The 21,540-nt window shown below is 40.6% G+C and overlaps 1 protein-coding gene across 3 annotated transcripts in view; it reads right to left on the bottom strand.

The window, feature by feature from the left end:
- The window catches only part of FDFT1 (farnesyl-diphosphate farnesyltransferase 1), a 41,684-nt gene that overhangs the window by 5,096 nt on the left and 15,048 nt on the right, over positions 1 to 21,540 (bottom strand). For all 3 annotated transcript variants that reach the window (XM_058720858.1, XM_058720856.1, XM_058720857.1), the window contains 4 exons: positions 19,250 to 19,378; positions 15,918 to 16,109; positions 7,985 to 8,161; positions 6,758 to 6,910 (listed from right to left, as the gene is read on the bottom strand). In XM_058720858.1, coding sequence (XP_058576841.1) covers positions 6,758 to 6,910; positions 7,985 to 8,161; positions 15,918 to 16,109; positions 19,250 to 19,378 — 651 coding nt within the window. The remainder of the gene's footprint in view (positions 1 to 6,757; positions 6,911 to 7,984; positions 8,162 to 15,917; positions 16,110 to 19,249; positions 19,379 to 21,540) is intronic.

Genomic DNA, 21,540 nt, shown 5'->3' with positions numbered 1-21,540 from the left:
ACTCCTACCTTATCAATTAGCACTGAATTCATCTATGTCTATGCATCTCCCTCACTAGACTGCGAGCCTCTAAGGCACCACGTCTTACCTTTCTGCCTCCAGCCCAGCACTGAGCCTGGCACACAGGAGGCCCTCACTAAGCTGACAAAGCAGTTAAGAGATGACTGAGGGGGAAAGGGACAATGATGTGAGCCCAGAGACAAAAAGGAGGAAGATTACAAAGCGGGCATATTTTTTAAATAATTTTTTCCCCCAAACTTTCATTATATAATGAGTATTAAAAAAATATTTTTTTAATTTTATGAGAGAGAGAGAGAGAGAGAGAGAGAGAGCGCACAAGCAGGAGAGGGGTAGAGAGCAAGGGAGACACAGAATGTGAAACAGGCTTCAGGCTCCGAGCTGTCAGCCCAGAGCCCAATGTGGGGCTCGAACCCACAAACTGTGAGATCATGACCTGAGCTGAAGTCAGACGCTTAACCGACTGAACGATATAATGGGTATTTTTTCCAGAGACAGATTATATTCTTGCCACCCTCCCACCTCACCACTGAAAGGGCACAGCTGCGATTTAGTATGACAAGAAAATAAATGAATATGTCCACAGGTGTGCCTGGCTGGCTCAGTCAGTAGAGCATGTGACTCTTGACCTCTGGATCATGAGTTCAAGCCCCACAATGGGCAGAGAGCTCACTGGGAAAAAAATGCCTACAGAAATATGCTAATGATATCTGATACCTAATATTATGATACCAAGAATAGCTCTAGAAAGAAGAAGAAAAAGGTTTCATTTAAACTACAATTTCCTCTTTCTTTTCAAAAAAAATTTAGATAATGGAGTTAAGCTTATAAAAACAAGCAATACAAAAATAAAGTTAAAAAAGGAGCCAAAATTCCCTTACTTGCCCCTCAGCCACAGGCCAGTATAGTTACTTTTATACTTTTCCTCACTATGCCCTTATAACCTCAGATAAAAATGTATGAAATGTCATACACAATACAGTATTATCATATACTGGTGTAGTTACTTTTATACCTCTTGCCATGTGCATATAAGCCAATATAAAAACATATAAAAGGTCATATATATGTATTATATAGTCTATACACTATATAGAATGGCTGTTCTATATAATGTATAAATGACTATATTGTGTATATGAAATTATACACAACTATTTTTAAGATAAGTTATAAACATATTATGCTGTAATTTGACTTTTTTCACTCACATAATTTCTTTAATCTTTTTTGAAAATTTTCTTTCATGTTTATTTATTTTTGAGAGAGACAGAGACACAGTGGGGGTGGGGCAGAAAGAAAGGGAGACACAGAATCCGAAGCAGGCTCCAGGCTCTGAGCTGTCAGCACAGAGCCGGACGAGGGGCTTGAATTCATGAACTGCAAGATCATGACCTGAGCTGAAGTTGTATGCTTAACCGACTGAGCCACCCCTAGGTGTCTCACTCACATAATATTTTATGGATATTTCTTTCTTCTTCTTTTTCTTTCTTTCTTTCTTTCTTTCTTTCTTTCTTTCTTTCTTTCTTTCTTTCTTTCTTTCTTTCTTTCTTTCTCTCTCTCTCTCTCTCTCTCTTCTCTCTCTCTCTCTCTCTCTCTCTCTCTCTCTCTCTCTCTCTTTCTTTCTTTCTTGGTAAGTTCCTTGACCACTGTGGAGCCTAATGAGGGGTTGAACTCATGACCCTTGAGCTGAGATCAAGAGTCAGACGCTTAACTGAGCCAGGAGCTTCTATGGACATTTCTTAATGCCAGAACCTAGAAAAAGAGGTCATTCCTTTTAAACACAACCTACGTAATGTGAACACACTATAATTTATAATCAACCCCCTCCCAATAAGGACCGAGGACAAAATGCTACAATCAGCGTCTCTGTACATTTTCTAGTTAATTGTGTAGGTAAAGTCCTAGAATTGCGTGGTCAAAGGCTAATGCACACAAAATTCTGACAAGTATGAACAGCTAATGTCATTAACCAAAAGAAAAAAGAAAAAAGGTTTAGAAGCATCTGGGTCGTTCAGTTAGTTGAGCATCCAACTTAGGCTCAGGTCATGATCTCGTGGTTTGTGGGTTCAAGCCCCACATGGGGCTCTGTACTTACAGCTCAGAGCCTGAAGCCTACTTCATATTCTGTGTCTCCTTCTCTTTTTGACCCTCCCCTGCTTGCTCTCTCTCTCTCTCTCTCAAAAATGAATAAACGTCAAAAAAAAAAAAAGGTTTATGACCAAGGACTGAACTGGAATAATCAAGTCTGGAGTGAAAAGCATGGGGTGGAGGAAACAGCCTGGCCATAGAAGAGAATGCCAGGAAGATTTTGTGCAGCCAGAAGAAACGAAAATGAAGACAATTCTGGGAGATAAAGAGCCAGAAAGGCAAAGAAGGAGACAGATGGGTAAGAGGTTAAACGTGAGGTAAGCGGCACAGAAGCCAAGACAGGGAAGGGCTTTCATGGTGAGAAAGATCCAGTGTCGAATTTTTAAAAAATTTGTCACTAGAGCACTGCCTTGGTGGCTCAGTCTTGGTGGCTCAGTCGGCTCAGCGCCCAACTCTTGATCTTGGCTCAGGTCATGATCTCACAGTTGGGGAGACTGAGCCCCGTGTTGGGCTCTGAGCTGATAACGCAGAGCCTACTTGGGGTTCTCTCTCTTCCTCTCTTTCTGCCCCTACTCTCTCTCTCAAGATAAATAAATAAACTTTAAACGAACAAACAAAAACTGGTCCTTAGAAGGTCATTAAATCACCTCAGTAAGAAAAGTTCTGACAAGGAATGAACAAAAGCTAGGATGAGGTGGGTTGAGAAAAAAATGGGAATCAATAACATGAAGTACATGAATCCTTCGAGAAGCTTAACTGTGAGGGAGAGGAGGATGGGGACGAGGTAGAGAGGAGCAAAGTCAAGCCAAGTATTGATCTGTTTACTTTTTGTAGCCGAGTGGCCAGAGTGCAAATACAAACTAGAGGAGGGACCCAAAAAGGAGGGGGCTTTAGATAAAGAGGAGGCGGATCTCGAGGGGGCGAGAGGCAGGAGCAGGAGTGCATACCTGCAGGGGTTAGGCTCACACAGGAGAGACGGACAGAGAAGTGGAGACAGTTCACAACATATAATCTCGTACTTCCTCCTGTGGTTAAAGGCAGAGCCAGCGGAGAAGGAAAGGATGGATGTACAGCAGTACTTTTCTTGTTTTGAGACAGAGAGAGAGTGAGCGAGCACACGACAGGGGAAGGGGCAGAGGGGGAGACAGAGAATCTTAAGCAGGATCCTGGACCAGTGAGGCCGGCAGGACTCAGGGATCATGACCTGAACCGAAATCAAGAGTCGGACACTCAACCGAGTCACCAGGCGCCCCCAGCAGTGCTTTTCAAACTTTATGTTCACAGGAATCACCTGGGGATCTTTGGTAAAGGCAGATTCTGAGTCAACAGGTTTGAGTAGGGGTGAGGCTCTAGCAAGTGCCCAAGGGCCGCCGATGCTGCACAACACTTGTGAGTTGTGAGCACAAAAAGGGCCTGGAGAGCAGGACGATGCTCTAGAGGAAGCACAACGTAGCGTGAAATGGGAAGGTGTGCCCGCTTAAGAGAGGTTGCCCTCACCGAGGAGTGAGCATTGGCACAGAAGGAAACAACAGCTTCTGTCCGTTTGCCTGAGTATTTGTTTCTGTCCCAAAATAGCTGGTTAAGCTTCTCGCCAGCTGACAGGTATCCAGACTGGTTTGCAGCTGAGGCTGCTCCAGAGGACAGAGGGTGTGGAAGAGCAGTGCCCACCTCCTCAGGAAGGTTCAGTGTCCCTCTAACTCCTCCTTTAAACATTAGAGTCCCATGAGGAGACCTTTACACGCCCCTGCGAGTGCATTCTTGTTACCACCAGTTAAGCCCAGGGAACTGACAGAACCTTTTGTTTTTAATCTGAGAAGCTTTTTTTTTTTTTAAATAATGTTTGTTTATTTTTGAGAGAGAGAGAGAGAGAGGGGGGGGGGGGGAGGGGCAGAGAGAGAGGGAGACACAGAATCCAAAGCAGGCTCCAGGATCTGAGCTGTCAGCACAGAGCCCGATGTGGGGCTCGAACTCAATCTAACCATGAGATCATGTCCTGAGCCAAAGTCGGACGCTTAACCAACTGAGCCACCCAGGCTCCCCAAGCTGACAGAAGACTTGCAGTCTTCCTGCAAAGGACAGACTTGGTCAGTGAGAAGTAGGATCAGGGTTAATATCTGGACACCAGCAAATAGACAGCTTGCGGTCTTCAAAAAGTTTTAACTTGAAATTTCATTCATGAGGACATTAAAACCATTATCACATTTTATTCCTTTGGACTTGAAAGACTTGAGATTTTTCTGAATCAAATCAAGTATTAATGTTTCCTCCAAATCACGCTGGGTTTCACCAGAGTAGCTTTAAAAACTGATGACCTCAATCAGTGTTCCTTAAAGGGCCAGAAATTCTTTTCAGCTTGGTGGGTCACCCTCTGTTGCAGCTTCTCAACTCTGCTACTGTATTTTGAGGCTGCCTCAGACAAGACATATGCGAATGGGCGTGGCTGTGTTTTAATAAAAAGTTATTTACAAAAGCAGTGGGGGTGGGGAGGTCAGTCAGCTGTAGTGTGGGTACCCATGCCCCAAATCAAACTGTTGATCACAACCAGGATTTAATTCCAATGGGTAAGGAAAACACCAGATAAAATCTGAATGTTAATATAGTAACAGAACTAGCAAACAACATTTTTAAAAAATGGCTTTTTGAAATCGGTGGTCAGTATTAAAACTAAAATATTCTCTGAACTACACACTACATAAAAGGATTCTAATTGATACAAAACAGAGAAAAAGTGCCTAATAAAGTACTACTCAATTTAGAAAGGATAATCCAACCCCCTTAGAATTGTAGTGAACAGCATACGGTCTGAAGTCAGCCAGATCTGGGTCCAAATCATGGCACCAGCCTCAAGTTTCCTTGATATTAATAGCACCCACCTTTTTGGTTGCTATGCCAGGCACACAGTAAGCTCAGAGTAAGTGCTGGCTATATGGTGAACCAGACCGTCCCAAATCTCATAAGGAGCAATTTTTTGGTCAATGGCTGAACACTTAAGTCACTAAAAGAATTTTAGGATTAAAAAAATTTTTCTTTAGTTTTCTCTTACGCCTTCTACAGGTACCTCTGGTAGAAATGCTGAAGTCCAAAGCTCGTCAGAAGACAGGGCGTAACTCCAAGGAGAATGTGCAATATGCCATAGAAATCAGAGGAAATAACTGTTTTTGCAGAATTCTATTTAGAGGAAACCACTATTACCAAGTGCATCCCTGTAAAGGCATAGCCAGAGGACTGGAAGGAGGCAGAAAACTATTGACAGCAATAGTTACCTCTGGGGGGGAGGGGGGGGGGGAAGATCTTATTATGTTTTCATGTATTTCTGTAGTATTTCAATCTTCAGTAAGAACATACCTAAGGTGTAAAAAAAAAAAAAAAAAAAAAAAGAACATACCTAAGGATCTCAGAGCCACCCAGCTCCCTAGTGTGACAGTCAAAAAAAAAAAAAAAATCTCTAGACATTGCCAAATGTCCCCTGCAGGGAAGGGGGTACTAAAGTTATCTCCAATTAAGAACCACTGCTAGGGCGCCTGGGTGGCTCAGTTAAGCATCCAACTTCAGCTTGGGTCATGATCTTGTGGTTTGTAGGTTCAGGCCCCACATCAGGCTCTGTACTGACAGCTCAGAGCCTGGAGCCCGCTTCTGATTCTGTGTCTCCCTTTCTCTCTGCCCACTCCCTGCTCACACTCTCTCTCAAAAATAAACAAACATTATTAAAAAAAAAAAAACAAAAAAAAAAAACCAAAGGAACCACTGATCTAGGACCTAGAGTTTTAGCCTCTAAGAAAAGGCTTTTTTGAACCTAGTCATATATTATACCCTCCACAGAAAGATATTTGACTTGAACAAGTATGTTCTGTTTTATAGGATGGTTTTGGTACTTGAAATGAGATTTGCATTAGAAAATTTAGAAATCGAGGCGCCTGGGTGGCTCAGATGGTTAAGCATCCGAGTTTAGCTCAGGTCATGATCTCGCAGTTTGTGGGTTTAATCCCCACGTCGAGCTCTGTGCTGACAGCTCAGAGCCTGGAGCCTGCTTCGGATTCTGCGTCTCCCTCTCTCTCTGCCCCTCCCCCACTTGCATGCACACTCTCTCTCTCAAAAATAAATAAAAACATTAAAAGAATTATAAAAAAAGAAAAAAAAATTTAGATATCATTGCAACTTGATGGTTTTCCTTTGCCAAAATTCCCTACTGTGGTTTCTCAGTTGAGGCCTATGAAGTCATAGAAAGTACTGGATTGGGTGTGAGGCAGTGTGGATGGACTGGGGTCCCAGATCTACTCAGTCAGATACTGCATTTGCATCCACAAGACTTAGCCTCATTTTTCTCACCCATAAAACAAAAAGCCTGACTGGCCTCTAACATCAGCTTCCAGCTCAAAACCTATGATTCTGCTTAGGAGCTCCACCCTAAAGGCTTGCTGCCTTTATACTCTCTCACCAGGGTGCTGTGCAACTCTGAACAATCAGTAACTCATGCATACACGAACTTTCCAAATAAAGGAGACCAACTCCTGTCCTGTCTCTTTATACCATAACACAATAAGTTGTTAGGATCATCTAATATTCAAATATAAACTATTTGAACAATGACATTATTTAAATACTATAAAAAATAGCTAGAAATTATCCAGGTAGTTAAATAGAAACCCACCTCTTCCATATACTGGTATATTATAGCTTTGACAGCTGGCATATTGGTGGCATCCATCATTAGAGTTACTGCTTGTCCTTTTCGGATCTTCACTACGCCTTTGAACACCTGCTGGTTATTGTAACAGGCAGCCAAAGTGGCAATGGCCATTACCTACAGATATTAGGTGGGGGAGACGAAAGAAAATGCTAATTCATTTCATTTCATGAAAGAAAAGAAATGGTACTATAGGCAATCACCATTGTGAAAATGTAAAAAAAAAAATCTTCTATAGAATAAGAAAGTGCCAAAGAGCTAAGATGTAACTGACCAAGAAAAAGTACCCATGAAGAAAGCATATCAAAACTTGTACCTTTCCCACTCCTCCCTTCCTCAACAACAGCCTCAAGTGATCTTTGCAGTCTTAAATGATTCTTTGGTTTGACCATGAAAACTTTTTATTTGGAAAAAACAAACACGAGCCAATACAACATTTTCTATGCTAGAATAATGAGTCATAGAGCTGAAAAATGTATCTCAAAATAATATCTGCAAATAATTTTCTATTTTTCCTACAACAAACAAACCATCATATGTGAAAAAAACCAGCATGGAGGAGGGGGTAGGGCACAAATGGGAAGGAGGGATAGTTCCCAAGCTCAAAGGTGTACTATTTCTAGGATAAACGGAAACCTATGTCAGGCCTACAGATTTTAGCTCCAACAACAATTCAAGATTGGCCATTAAAAGATTAAATCGAGTTTCCAAATCAGTTAAATCCTAGAACTTTCATTTACTGGAGTTAAAGTAATTAGTAAGGCATTTAAAAAGTGTAAGCTCCTAGGATATTGAGGGGCTAGGTCCATAGGGCCAGGTTCTGTTCTCATGAGTCTAGGAAAAGCACAGCAAAAACTAGGCGCTTAAGACTTTGTAATGACAACACCTTCACCTACATTTTACCCAGCACTCCCCATAAATCTAAGCCAAAGCCCTAGATTTAACTGTGAGAATAAGGATCTAGCGAGGCTGAGCTGAGGGTGGTGGTCATAGAGCAAAGGGGAGGTATGGTGAGACACTGCCTCTTCTCCAGCAAAAGAAAACAGACCAGAGTCCTCTTTTTAAGGACCCATATTCCGAATACAGCAAACCAAAATAGTAAATGCATTCTATCCACCCCCATCACCACCACCACACCACTGCCTGTAGCTTCCACCTCTCTTCTACAACAAGAACAGCAGCACTGCATACCTGTGGAATAGCACAGAAGTTAAACACACTTTGGTTTCTAAGTCTTGAAAGGTAAGTGATGACATCTGGGATGTGGTGTAGTGCATTGGTTATAAGTTCGTTCAGGCACTGCACAGCTGAGTCAATATTCTGTGGCTTAGCAAAATCACCCAACTTCTTAACATACTTGCTCCAAACCTTAAAAAAGAAGTCAGAATGTGCATAAGGGAAGAAGGTTTCCAAGCAACATGAAAGAATCTTCGTGAATAAGAACTATGATAGACAGTAAAGTTTTTCTTAGCTGCGGACTCCTCTTTCACCAAGATCAAGTCTGTTTTAAGCTCCACACAGGGGCTATTTGTGACAATCAGTCAGGGTCTGATCACAACCTGGGAGTCAGTTAAGTTTCTGGGAAATTGTCCTTTTGGGAAGATTAGTACAGCATGTACTACAGCAATACTTTAATGACTTCAGATAAAGAAAACTCGTGTTATTCAGAAGGCATTAGTCTACTCCTGAAAAAAATAACCAGATATATACAAAACCAGCTACAACAATACTGTAGGCTAAACAGTAAAATTCTGATGATGGTCAGGTCTCCAAGTAATTAGTGATTAACATCACGTACCCAATTCCGAGAATTCAGAATGCTGCCAAACAATCGTATTTGGGGAAAATGAGCTAAGTCTGTACTATGAGAACATTACCTCCTTGGATCTTAGTAACTCAAAAGTGAAATAACATCTTCAACTCCAATGGTGGGACTGATTTGACAATTTTTAATGTTAATATTTAAAGGAATCTCTACGGGCACCGGGTGGCTCAGTCGGTTCAGTGTCTGACTCTTGATTTCGGCTCAGGTCATGATCCCAGGATCGTGGGATTGAGTCCCGAATCGGGCTCTGTGCTGAGTGTGGAACCTGCTTAAGAGTCTCTCTTTCTCTCCTTCAATCCCTCTCCCCTGCTCGTATTCTCCAAACACACACACACACACACACACACACACACACACACACACACACAAATTAAACATCAGAAAAAAAATAAAGTAGTTTCTGAAGCTAACATAAAACTTACTTTCATCTTTGGTAACCATTTTTTTTAAGTATTTTTTTTTTAATTTTAAGTTTATTTATTTATTTTGAGAGAGAAAGTGAGAGCAGGGAAGGGGGGGAGAGAGAGAGAGAGAGAGAGAGAGAGAGAGAGAGAGAGAGAGAGAGAATTCCAAGCAGGCTCCATATTGTCAGCACAGAGCCCGACGTGGGGCTTAAACTTACAAACTGTGAGATCGTGACTTTAGCTGAAATCAAGAGTCAGACACATAACCAACTGAGCCACCCAGGCACCCCATTTTTGAAAACTCTTAAGCCGCCCAAAGAATGACACTCATTGTAACCTTATGCACTCCCCCAAATACATGACTGGCCTAAGAGGACTAGGAGATTCTATGGAAAGTCAAATTTGTTATCCGTTCTTAATTTGCACCTTAAACACACTCAGATTGATGGTACTAGATCAATGATGGTACAAGATCTGCAGAACTTGGAGAAAATAGTTAATAAACCCCTATGTATACATCCACCGGCCTCAACAATTATTGACATTTGGCCCGTCTTGTTCCATCATGCAGGTTCTATCTGTGGCGTTGGCATCTCGCCTGTGCCCACTTTTGTCTTGGAGCTCCTGGGGGTGCTTTGTACAGGTTATCCACGGGCTGGGTTTTGGGTGTTTGTTCGGATTTTTTTGTCGAGTTGTTTCATCTCTTTTTGAGAATTTGGGAAAAATCCCCAAACCATGCTGCTGCCACCATCACTACCATTTTTACAAAATCCAAACTTCCTGCTAACAGATGCAGAAAGGATGACAGAATTAGGATAGCACCTTTTGGCCTCTTCACTGATAATAAGTCTAGGGAGCAACCACCACGAAGAAAAAGAACCCGCAACTTACAAGGAAAAGAAAACGATCATTAGATTTTCAACAGCCAGTCTGTAAAAGCAGAAGAAAATGGGAGTAACACATTTAAGGTACTCAAAACTATGAGCTAAAAACTTCATAGCTAGAAAAAACTGACTTTCAAATATCAAGGACACAAATTATCTTCAATATGTATAAACATGGAGAATTATTATTCTCATGGCTCTTTCCTATCTACCAGAGTGCGACCTCCGGACAACCAAAATGGTTAGAGACATCAACATAAAGGCTGGTGGTGAGCATAAACCAAGACAAAATAAAGGAGAAAAGGGAGATATTACGGTAGTAACGGCTATCTGATCTGACGATTCAGATATAAATGTAATCATAAAAAACTGAGAATTAGGATATCATATGCAAAAAAAATTTTTTTGAATTCTTTTCCGTAAGCATATTTGGTGGTAGTAGCATCAGTATCACTATTCAGAGACTGCAAGATCTGTAATGTGGAAAAAAAGCAGATGAGTAGTTATGGCATATACTAATTCTGGCATCTCTTATTTCCCTGAGAAATATGAATCTCAATGAGGAAAAAATGAGGTGGAGATATAATATAGAGGAGACGATTATATAACCATTCTATTGTCCTGCGTTTGAATTGGAAATATCAATACAAATTTACAAGGTATTTGTAAATTTACCAATATAAATTACAAGGTATTTTAGCTTTAAAACTAGACACACACACACACACACACACACACACACACACACACACAGGGCTACCCCAAGAGCAATGACTATCCTGCCCAAGTGTGGTGTTGGCTATTATTTTCCATTAGCCCAGGTGTCTTCCCTGAGCTTCTTGAATAGCTGGAGGAGTCCAGATCTTAGACAGTAAATGTACAAAATGAGTTTAGAACATCTTCACGTATCAAATGGCAAGGAAGCTATCATAGACTATTAAGGGACATGAGGACTCAAGAGCCAACCTGAATCTATTCCCGACCAAAGAAGGGAAATTTTAAGCTTTAATAATGAGAATAATTACAACCAATTAAACCCAAATATGTTTTAATCTGTAAGTTTATAATGACAGCAAAAGATAACTAATTGGTCACCTTCTGAGGGTGACAGAAAATTATCTTAAAAGCTAGGTAAAGGAAAGAATCAAATATATGTACTGCCTTCCATACGTGATTTGTACCACTCAATAAGCAAATAATAAAGGAGAGAACATATCTCCTATAAAATCAGCCCAGCTAATAAAGGAAGGCACAAATATAGAATTAAAAAGTTCTTATTTTATGGCATAAAATTGAAAGTCCTGAAATGAACCCTCATATTTAGGGTCAACTGATTTTCAACAGGGGTGCTAAAATAATTCAATGGGGGAAAGAACAATCTTTTCAACAAATAGTACTGGGACAGCTGGACATTTGTGCAAAATGATAAGCTGGACCCCTACCTCACACCACATACAAAAACTAACTCAAAATGGATCAAAGCACTCAATTAAGAGCTAAAACTATAAAACTCTTAGAAGAAAATATAGGCATAAATCTTCATGACCTTAGATTAGGCAATGGTTTCTTACATAAGCACAATACAAAAGAGAAAATTGGATAAACTGGACCTCATCAAAATTAAAAACTTTTACACTCCAAAAGACATCAAGAAAGGAAGAAGATAACCCACAGACTGGGAGAAGATATTTGTAAATCATGTATCTGATAAGGGACTTGTATTCAGAGCATAGAAAGAACCCTTACAACTCAATAATAAAAACAAACAATACCATTAAAATATCTGAAAATATTTTAGTAGTTTTCAGAAAAAGTACCTGAATAGATATTTCTCCAAAGAAAATATACAGATGGCCAACCACATGAAATGCTCCACATCATTAGCTATCAGATTGCATATCAAAACCACAATGAGAAACCACTTCACACCCACGAGGAGGGGTATAATACAAAAAGATAGATAATATGGAGAAGTAGGGAGTTATTGTTTAAAGGGTACAGAACTATACACTTAAAAAATAGTTCGAATGGTAAATCTTATATTACATAAACTTTACCACAATAAAAAAAAGATGTTAAACACATACATAAAAAAAAGGTGAGAACTGTTGGCAAAGCTGTGGAGAAACTGGAACCCTCATATACTGCTGATAGGACTGGTACAAGGGTGTAGTCACTGTGGAAAACAGTCTGGCAGTTCCTCAAAGGTTAGTAGCTGTATGAAGCAGCAATTCCTCTCCAAGCTATATGTATATATATGCAAGAGAAATGGAAACACATGTCCACTCAAAACCTTGTATACAAATGTTCACAGCATATTAATAATAGCCAAAAAGTGGGGGCACCTGAGTTGGTTGAGCATCCGACTTCAGCTCAGGTCATGATCTCATGGTTCATGAGTTCAAGCCCCACATCGGGCTCTCTGCTGTCAGCACAGACCCCGCTTCAGATCCTCTGTCTCCCTCTCTCTCTGTCCCTCCCCTGCTTTCTCTCTCTCTCAAAAATAAACAAACATTAAAAAATAATAAAAGCCAAAAAAAAAAAAAAAAAAAATTAAAAAAAAAAAAAATTAGGGGCGCCTGGGTGGCTCAGTCGGTTAAGCGTCCGACTTCAGCCAGGTCACGATCTCGCGGTCCGTGAGTTCGAACCCCACGTCAGGCTCTGGGCTGATGGCTCGGAGCCTGGAGCCTGTTTCCGATTCTGTGTCTCCCTCTCTCTCTGCCCCTCCCCCGTTCATGCTCTGTCTCTCTCTGTCCCAAAAATAAATTAAAAACGTTGAAAAAAAAAAAAATTTTTTAAAAAATAAATAAATAAAAGCCAAAAAGTGGAAACAACCCAAATATCCCTCAACTGATAAACAAATGAAATGTGGCATATCTATATAAGTGAATATTGTTTGACTATAAGAAGGAATAATGTGTTGATAACATACTACCCTCCTGGATGAACCTTAAAAGCATCACACTAAGGGAAAGAAGTCAGTCACATATTATAGGATTCCATTTATATGAAAGGTCCAAAACAGGCCAATGTACAGAGACAGAAAGAAGATGGTTGGTTGCCAAGGGCTGGGGAGTGGGCATCAGCGGAAAACAGATCATGACTGCTCGAAGGCATGTGGTTTCTTTCTGGGGTAATGAAAATGTTCTAAAATTAATTGTGATTGTTGCACAACTCTGTGAACATACTAAAAAAACACTAAAATCTTTAGAAGGATGAACTGCATATAGTAAGTGAACTCTGTCTCAATAAAGCTGTGATAAAAATACTATTTTGCAACCCTAATAAATTAACAGAACTAGGGATGAAGCCTGATTGCTAACATCAAAAGTGGGCAAAGATCAGACATTACGTGCCTCTTGATAAAAGAGCACACCAACATCTTTCATCAAGAGGTGCATGCTCATTTTTATTTAAACACATTTGATGTGTTTTAATCCATTGCCATTTTTATTCTTTTTTGGTACTCGAAGTGTTCCATATGTGGCCAGTGAAAGCCCCTTCAAACTGGATTGTGTGCCTCTTTACCCTGTACTTTTTACTTTGATAGTTCCCTTACTTTCTGGCATGACAGTATATTTCAAGCTCCTTTTATGTATTTTCTGCCCTTACTGTTCCTTATACTGGGAAATGGTATTAAAAGAGCAAATTGGAACACCAGAGGCACATATTACTACTGGTTTGGTCATTGTTGCTAAACAGAGGTAGACTTTTTTTTTTTAAAGAATCTGTATCATGAGTTCATACTGATATTTCCAATTCAGTTCAGGATTATGGGAGTTTTGCTTGTTTCCTATTTGTATCTTGTATTTTAGACTGAAAAACCTTGGTTCTTAGACTGATAAGAACACAATTGCCTATTTACTTTATGTTACCAAGTTTCTGTAATAGTTTCAGTATTTCAACAAAAATATTCACAGTATGATTACTGAAAACCTTTTATTACTTTTGGTTTATCCTTCCATTTAAACTCTGCTGTTGAGATAAGTCAGAGAAAGACAAATACCATAGGATTGCACGCATATGTGGAATTTGACAAAACAGATGAACATACGGGAAAAGGAGGAAAAAAAGGAAACAAACCACAAGAGACGTTTAATGATTGAGAACTGGAATGTTGGTGGAAGGAGGTGGGTGGGAGATGGGCTAGATGGGTGATGGGAACTAAGGAGGGCACTTATGATGAGTACTGGTAAGTGATCAGTCACTAAATTCTACTGAAACCAATACTGCACTGTATGTTCACTAACTAAAATTTTAATAAAAAGTAAAAAACAAAAACACAAAACTATGGTATTGTGCACCTGTTTTTTTCATTTAATAATATAGCCTGGAGAGTACTCCGTAATAGTATAGTTCTTCTTGCGCTCCACCGGGTGAATATACCATAGGTTCATTCAACCAGTCCTGTATAGAGGGACATCCAAGTTGTTAATAAATTGTAACTATTACAAACAACACTGAATCCATATGCTCCCATATGAGTCATTTGCCAAACTGCCAGGCCTCAGGGCTGTACCAGTATACGCTCACCGGCCACACAAGAGTGCCTGGTTCCCCAATCTTGCTTCATTCAGGCCTATCAAACTTTTGACTGTCTGCCAGTCCAATGCAAGAAATAGTATCTCAGGATTCTTTTATATCTTTTTTGGGTTAGGCTATTTGAACTGACATTCATTAAGCACCCTGGGCTGCAGTTTATCTCACTTCATGCACACCACCACCCTGTGGTATAAACTATTCAATTTTACAGAAAGAGGGAAGTGAAATGTGTGCAGGACTGCAGAGCTGGGACTCATGAACCACACTTGGGTGATGCGCTTGTGTGAGAAGCAGCGTCATACGGTGGGTCAGGCCCTGGCAGGGATCTAGGAGACTGGGGCGTCCCTTCTAGCGGCCACTGACTCATTCACCGTAGGTCCTCACACGAATCGCTTCCCTTCTCTGAGGATTGGTTTCAAAGGAAGGGTGCATAAGAGCTGCTTCCCAACCCTGCCTGCACAGTAGTCCCCTGGGAAGCTTGACAAACTACGGCGTCTCAGCCCAGGGTAGTTTTAATGTGAGTTTTTCTCATTAGGAGTAAGATTGATCATCTTTTCAGCTGTTTAATGATCTTTCTTTCCTTGATCTGTTCTCATCTCTTTGTCCATTTTCCTATAGGGTAACTGGTCTTAACTTTTAGCAGTTTTTATTTGCGGCATAAGTTGCAAATATTTTCCCTACTTTGTCACCTTTTTTTCCACTTTAAAACCACTTGGTTTTAGGAAACCATTTTATGGAAATCAATAGGCAAATGTAGGAAATAGTCGTAAGATTTTCTAGCTTTCCAGGGTGCCTGGGTGGCTCAGTTAGAAGACTCTTGATCTTGAGGTCGTGAGTCTGAGCCCCACATTGGGTGTAGAGATCACTTAAATTAAAAAAAAATAAGGAAAAATATTTTATAGCTTTCTTTCTGAATAAAACCAATGTCCAAGTCTTTCCCTATTTTTTAAAAATTGAGTCAAAGATCAACTCTGGTCTCTTATAATGAACATCTGTAGTTTCTGTCTATTTAGCATCTTTCTTCCTGGGGTGGGTGGGGGGAATCCATCTATGTGTGTTGGGCAGAGATAATCCAGGTCTGGCCAAAGTATTCAGCCCTCTGGCTACAGCAGCTGATTATGGGATGGGCACAGGAACCAAGCCCCACCAAGCAGGCCTTCACAAGCTAATAAGTTGTGAGTCATGGGTTGTTACACTTACTACTTGGGAGAAAGCCTGTCCAAGAGATAGAAAGAAGGGGGAAAAGCCACACACACACACACACACACACACACACACACACACACGACTGAACCTGTGGATTTGGCCAGTCCACCCTGAAGCAAACTAAATCTTAACCTGTTTTATACACTCTCTTCCGTTGTCTCAGGCAGTTTGATTCATGTTTCTATCACTTGCAACCAAAAGATTTGTTTTGCGTTCAGAAAAGTATTTGACATTATTTTTCCCAAATCCCCTAACTCTGTTACCTCTTGAGGCCAAAACTCTCTTCCTTCTCGTTGGTCTTCCAGATAATCACGAATGATGTTTGTTTTCTGCAGAAACAGGCCCATAGAATTGGCACGTTCTACATCTTCACCAACTAGGGGGTCCTCTAACTCTGAGGCTGAGAACAGACGGGAAAGGCCAATTCCCACCAGCCCGGCGACATAGTGACAGTACTGTAAAAGATTATTTTTAAAGTACTTTAATATGTATTTACTGACATGAAAACAGTAAAGATCATTAACTACAAAACAAAAGCAAAAACAGGTTCCAAACAGAAAGTACAACATCTCATTTTGATTCAGACACAAATATACACTATGGACATATAAGGAATAAAAAAACATCCAAAAAGGATGTGCACAAAAGATTTAACCAAAGCGATCTCTGATCTCTGGCTGGTGTGATGTTTTTATTTGTTTCACCTGCATTTTCTGTATTGCTACTGTGAACATGCATTACTTCTAGAATAAAAGGTTACTGAAAAAATAAACTAGTACAGTAAACTTTTTGAGATCTAAAATTGAGAGTGAAGGCCATAGGGAATTAGGAATATTCTAATAGAAATTAGAATACTAAGTAGAGTTTAATCTTGAAGACACTTAGAGATCTGGCAGTGTCTCAAAATCTTCATTATACAGAAGAACAAAGTACAACCACTATGTTCTCGACACTGTTTTAAGCACTCTGCATATTCAGTCCTCACAAACACCTTTATGAGGCACGTATTATTTTTAAAAATTTTTTAATGTTTATTTTTGAGAGAAGACAGAAGAGCGGGGGAGGGGCAGAGAGAGAGAAAGAAAAGATCCAAAGCAGGCTCTGTGCTGACAGCAGAGCCCAATGCAGGGCTTGAACTCACGAACTGTGAAATCATGACCTAAGCTGAAGTCAGACACTGAACTGACTGAGCCACCCAGCACCCTGAGGCATGTGTTATTATTACCACCATTTTAGGAAGCTGGGACAGAAAAGAAGTCAGTTAATTGTCCAAGATCACTCATCTGAGAAGTCAGAGGCCAGGGACTCAAAGCCAGGTGGTCTGGCTTAAAGGCAGGCTTTAACAATTTCGATAAAACTGCCTCTCCTCAAAAGAGATCTTGGCAAACGTCATTCTTAGTCGTCAAAGACTTTTTCTCCATAAAAGTGGCTTGTCAAAGCTATCCTCTCCTGAGAAGAGTATTGCAAGACAACTTAATGCAATACTCTTATGAAATGAATGTCCATTAGACAATTTTAGAAGTGGAGAGCAGTTAAAGGTACACTCTGGAGAGGACATTAGGAAGGGTAAACGTTAGGGAAAGACCACAGAGGAGGGTCTTTGGTTGAAAGTAACACAAAGCCAGAGACCAATCAAGGGGCACAATGAAACGGCAAAAAGAATGCACTCGGAATACAGTCTAGGAAAGGAAGAATCTGGAAAGAGTAAAGATATGCTAAAATTAGACAGAAATGAGCTGTGGGAAACTATAAGAAATTTCCAAAGAACTACTAGAAATTTAAAAACATGAGTACATCCATAGAGCTGTCCAAGGAAAAGTATATTTTAAGATAATGGTTCTTTGGATAGAAATATTCCTAGAATGGAGGTAGTCCTCCTCCTCCACAGTTAAAGAGAGAGGGGGAAATCATTAAAAGTACTGATCTAATCAGAACTTGTATTCAACAACCGATCATTAGGTTCCTTGTGTAGGTCTGCAGGGCAGAAAAGGAAGTTACCATGCAGCTAATGAGTGCTGATTCTTGGCCAGGAGTTGTTTCAGCTTTAACTTTAAATTGATCAACTGATAGCCCAGCAGCACTCACACGCATGCTCATCTGGTTCCAAAGACGTTGCCAACAAGTTTTGACGACTGAAGGATTAAGAGGCTGGACTTTGGACCTACACTCACCCAATGCATATGTATGCAGTAGTGTCTCTTCTGAGATCCCAACCTAAATACCATTAAAGATGCAAAATACATACACAATTCAGATGATTAAAATGTCTTTGCCTCCACTAGGGTGACGAAGAAGGCTCACAAACACCATGCCTATGGAAAATGGGCAAGACCTCTCCCTTCTATCCTGTATTCTGATGTTTACTTTAGTCCCCAGAGTCAATTAGGTCACTTTGTCTAGAAAAGCACTCTCTCCCTGCCCCCTACTCCTACCCTGGCTAATATCCTACTCAGCTGCTGCTCAGGAATAAACTCAGGCCAAATAAAAGCCATTATAATTTTATCTGCCACATCATCTGCTCTCATAGCCCTTTCCAGCTACTCTGTCTCCTGAAGAAGATAACCTCATCCATGTGAGGTCTCCCACCGCTAATCCCCGCACATACCCATTTATAACCGCCATAGGAATTGGGGGAGGGAGGTCAAGAAACTTGGAACATCTCATACTGTGTTAATTCTGTAAGGAGATGATGGGAAAGAAAAAGGTAAGGTGTTGGAGAGGTGCTCACTCCTCAGCACAACACACCCAAGATCCAAAGTCACTATCTTTGGCTTCTCATTAAACTTGTTTTTGTTTCTAAGGAAACACACATACAATTTAACAGTTTGAGGGATGCCTACTTCTCCCAAACATAATGGGATCAAGTTGGCACCGAGTATAAAAGTAATCTTGGGTAGGGGCACTTGGATGACTCAGTACGTGAAGCATCTGACTCTGGATTTCGGTTCAGGTCATAAGCTCACAGTTTGCGAGATTGAGCCCAACAGTTCGTGAGATCGAGCCTCTGGGTATCAGCATAGAGCCTGCTTGGGATTCTCTCCCCGCCCCCATCCCTCCCCCTCCTCATGCTCTCTCTCTCTCGAAATACATAAACTTTAAATAAATGAATAAACAAATAAATATAAGCTTGTGTTAAGATGGAACTGGAGAAAGGATTCAGATACTAAGGTGTGTACACATACACATGTACTCAGAAACGGAAAAGAAGAAAATAATAAAAAAAAAAAACATTTTTAAGATATGAAAACCACTGATATCTTTATACTACATGAAGCAATTTGGCCATTTATCTAAAATATCACAGCGAGTCAGAGACACTTTTAGAAGCTTAACATCTGTACTCCTGGGGCAAGTTGTATCTACTTTGGCCTGACTTACTGGTAAACTCCTTCTAGGGCATGGATTAGTTCAAGTATTCAAGGATAAGCCCCTATATTAAGTGTTTATGGTGAGCCATTCAAACTAAACAGATGGGTTGTAAAAGCAGAAAACCTGGACCGGGTAGACAACTTTATCCCTCTTTCTGAACTTGACAGTGAACACCCTCAGCTCTGTCTCACGTACCACACACCAACACTGCTTTGTAACCGCTCACCTTGTCCCACTCCTGTTCAGATGTCACGTGTTTATCCAAAAACTCCGCCATCCCAAATCCCATTTTCCGGCAAATGTCAACAATCACCGTTTGATATTTCTCAGCCAGATTTCTAAACTCGAGGGAGATCTGAAATAGAAATCGCACAAAAAACAGAGAAAATATGAAACATGTAGGTACATTGGGAACCAACATGGTTACCTATAGATTGTAAAACAAAGCAATAGTGGAACCCATTAAGGCTCCCAAATGATTCATCTATAAGCCTAACATCTAGGTTATGCTAGTCTATATACTGAATAATAAACTCAGAAATTTTATAATTATTAAAATAGAAGGGTCTAAAAATGCTAAGATTTCTACACTCAAAAGAAAATTCAAAATCTCACAATATGTTCATCTTTCCAATATATAATAAATAAGATGCCTCAACATAGAGTAGGCATAAACATAAGAATTTTAGGAAGAATGCCCCATTTTAGACAAACCTCATGGGATGGGAGACTCATTCCTGCAAACATGTATCAAGCACTTCCCCCACAACAAGCATTGTTCTAGGCAATGGGGATACACAGCCTTGGAAAGGACCAGAAACTCATGCCCCTGTACAGTTTACTGAGGAGATCAGCCAATCATTTTCTGTCATCAATTCCCAAATTTCTATCTTGAAGTTATAGTGTCTCCCCTCTAGAAGGCTATACATTTTAATTCCTCAAACAACTCAATTTAGCCCAACCTGAGGCATGCTACCCAACAATTTTTTCCATAGCCCAAACTCTAATGTAGATATCATACTGATATTTTTTAAATTCATTGCTATTATACAAACATCCTAAGTTCAAAGAAGTGTTTATAGGTGATCAAAACACAATATGGAAACACCATGAAACTTCATAAAATGCTACAAAATATTAATAGAGGCAACACACAATACTGAAAACAGTTAACAGACTTTATTAATCATCAGAAGTGTGAGAATTACTTGGTCTGCGTTTGCAGAAATGTTAGAAAAACTTGTTCAAGAAACACCTATACGTAAGGACCTGAGGGAAAACCAGCTGGTGGCACAGCACGGGATTCAGAGGCCTAAGATACTTTACCATTACTCTGAATAACATAAACTGTTAAACCCCATAAGTCCGGGGTGCCTGGGTGGCTCAGTTGGTTGAGCTCAGGTCATCATCTCTCGGTTTGTGACTTCAAGCCCCACATCAGGCTCGTCACTGTCAGTGCAAAAAAACCTCCCTCTCCCCCCCAAAATTAAAATCGAAATTAAAAACAATCCCAAAAGTCCATAAAATCAATCCAATCTTTCCAGAACACTGTTCTTTCCAGAACAGCTGGAAGACAAAGCCAAAAAGTCATTTCTATTACGGACTGAAACAAATGAGCAACTCTATCAAAGGGCATTTGAATCCCTGAATCTCCTTAGGACCCCATTCTTTCAACAGATCCTTGACTAGGTCATTCTGTTTATGAGAACAAAGACCAGTGAGGTGAGGAAAGAGGAGCGGCTTAGATTCCTTAAAATCAAGCACACCAAAAAAAACACTTCACTGCTGACTGTGAACCATCCCCTTCAACAACTTTTTGGGACTTACCATTATCTAATTATAGAATTCAAAAAATGAAAAAAATATCTAGGAGGGCGCACGGGTGGCTCAGTGGGTTAAGGGTACAACTTCAGCTCAGGTCATGATCGCACAGTTCATGAGTTCAAGCCCCGCTTTCCGGCTCTGTGCTGACAGCTCAGAGCCTGGAGCCTGCTCCGGATTCTGTGTCTCCCTCTCTGTCTCTGCCCCTCCCCTGCTCAGGTGCAGGTCTGTCTCTCTCTCTCTCTCTCAAAAATAAACAAACATTAACGACAACAAAAAAAAGGGTGACAGTGAAGAGCCCTATGTTTTCCCAGACACCTGAGGGAGGGAGAGCACTGAGGGGCTCCTCCGTGCTTGGCACCCAGTTTCACATACTCTCTAGGAGCAACAGCAAGCTCTGTTGAGTGAAATGAGCCACAGGACGGTTTTTGTTTAAATATTTATTCATTTCTGGGAGAGCACAAGCGGGGGAGGGGCAGAGAGGCGGTCAGAAGATTTGAAGCAGGCTCTGTGCTGACAGCACAGAGCTCGAGACGGGGCTCAAACTCATGAACTGTGAGATCATCAATTTTTAAACAATGAGATCTGACCAATTTTTAAAAAGGCAGTAAATGGGGCGCCTGGTGGCTCAGTCGGTTAAGCGTCTGACTTCAGCTCAGGTCAGGATCTCACGGATCACTGAGTTTGAGCCCCACA

The sequence above is a fragment of the Neofelis nebulosa genome, chromosome 3, assembly GCF_028018385.1.
Source record: "Neofelis nebulosa isolate mNeoNeb1 chromosome 3, mNeoNeb1.pri, whole genome shotgun sequence".
NCBI classification, from domain to species: Eukaryota; Metazoa; Chordata; class Mammalia; order Carnivora; family Felidae; genus Neofelis; species Neofelis nebulosa.
The sequence above is the reverse complement of the archived record's forward strand: the minus strand, read 5'-3'. Positions and strand labels throughout refer to the sequence as shown.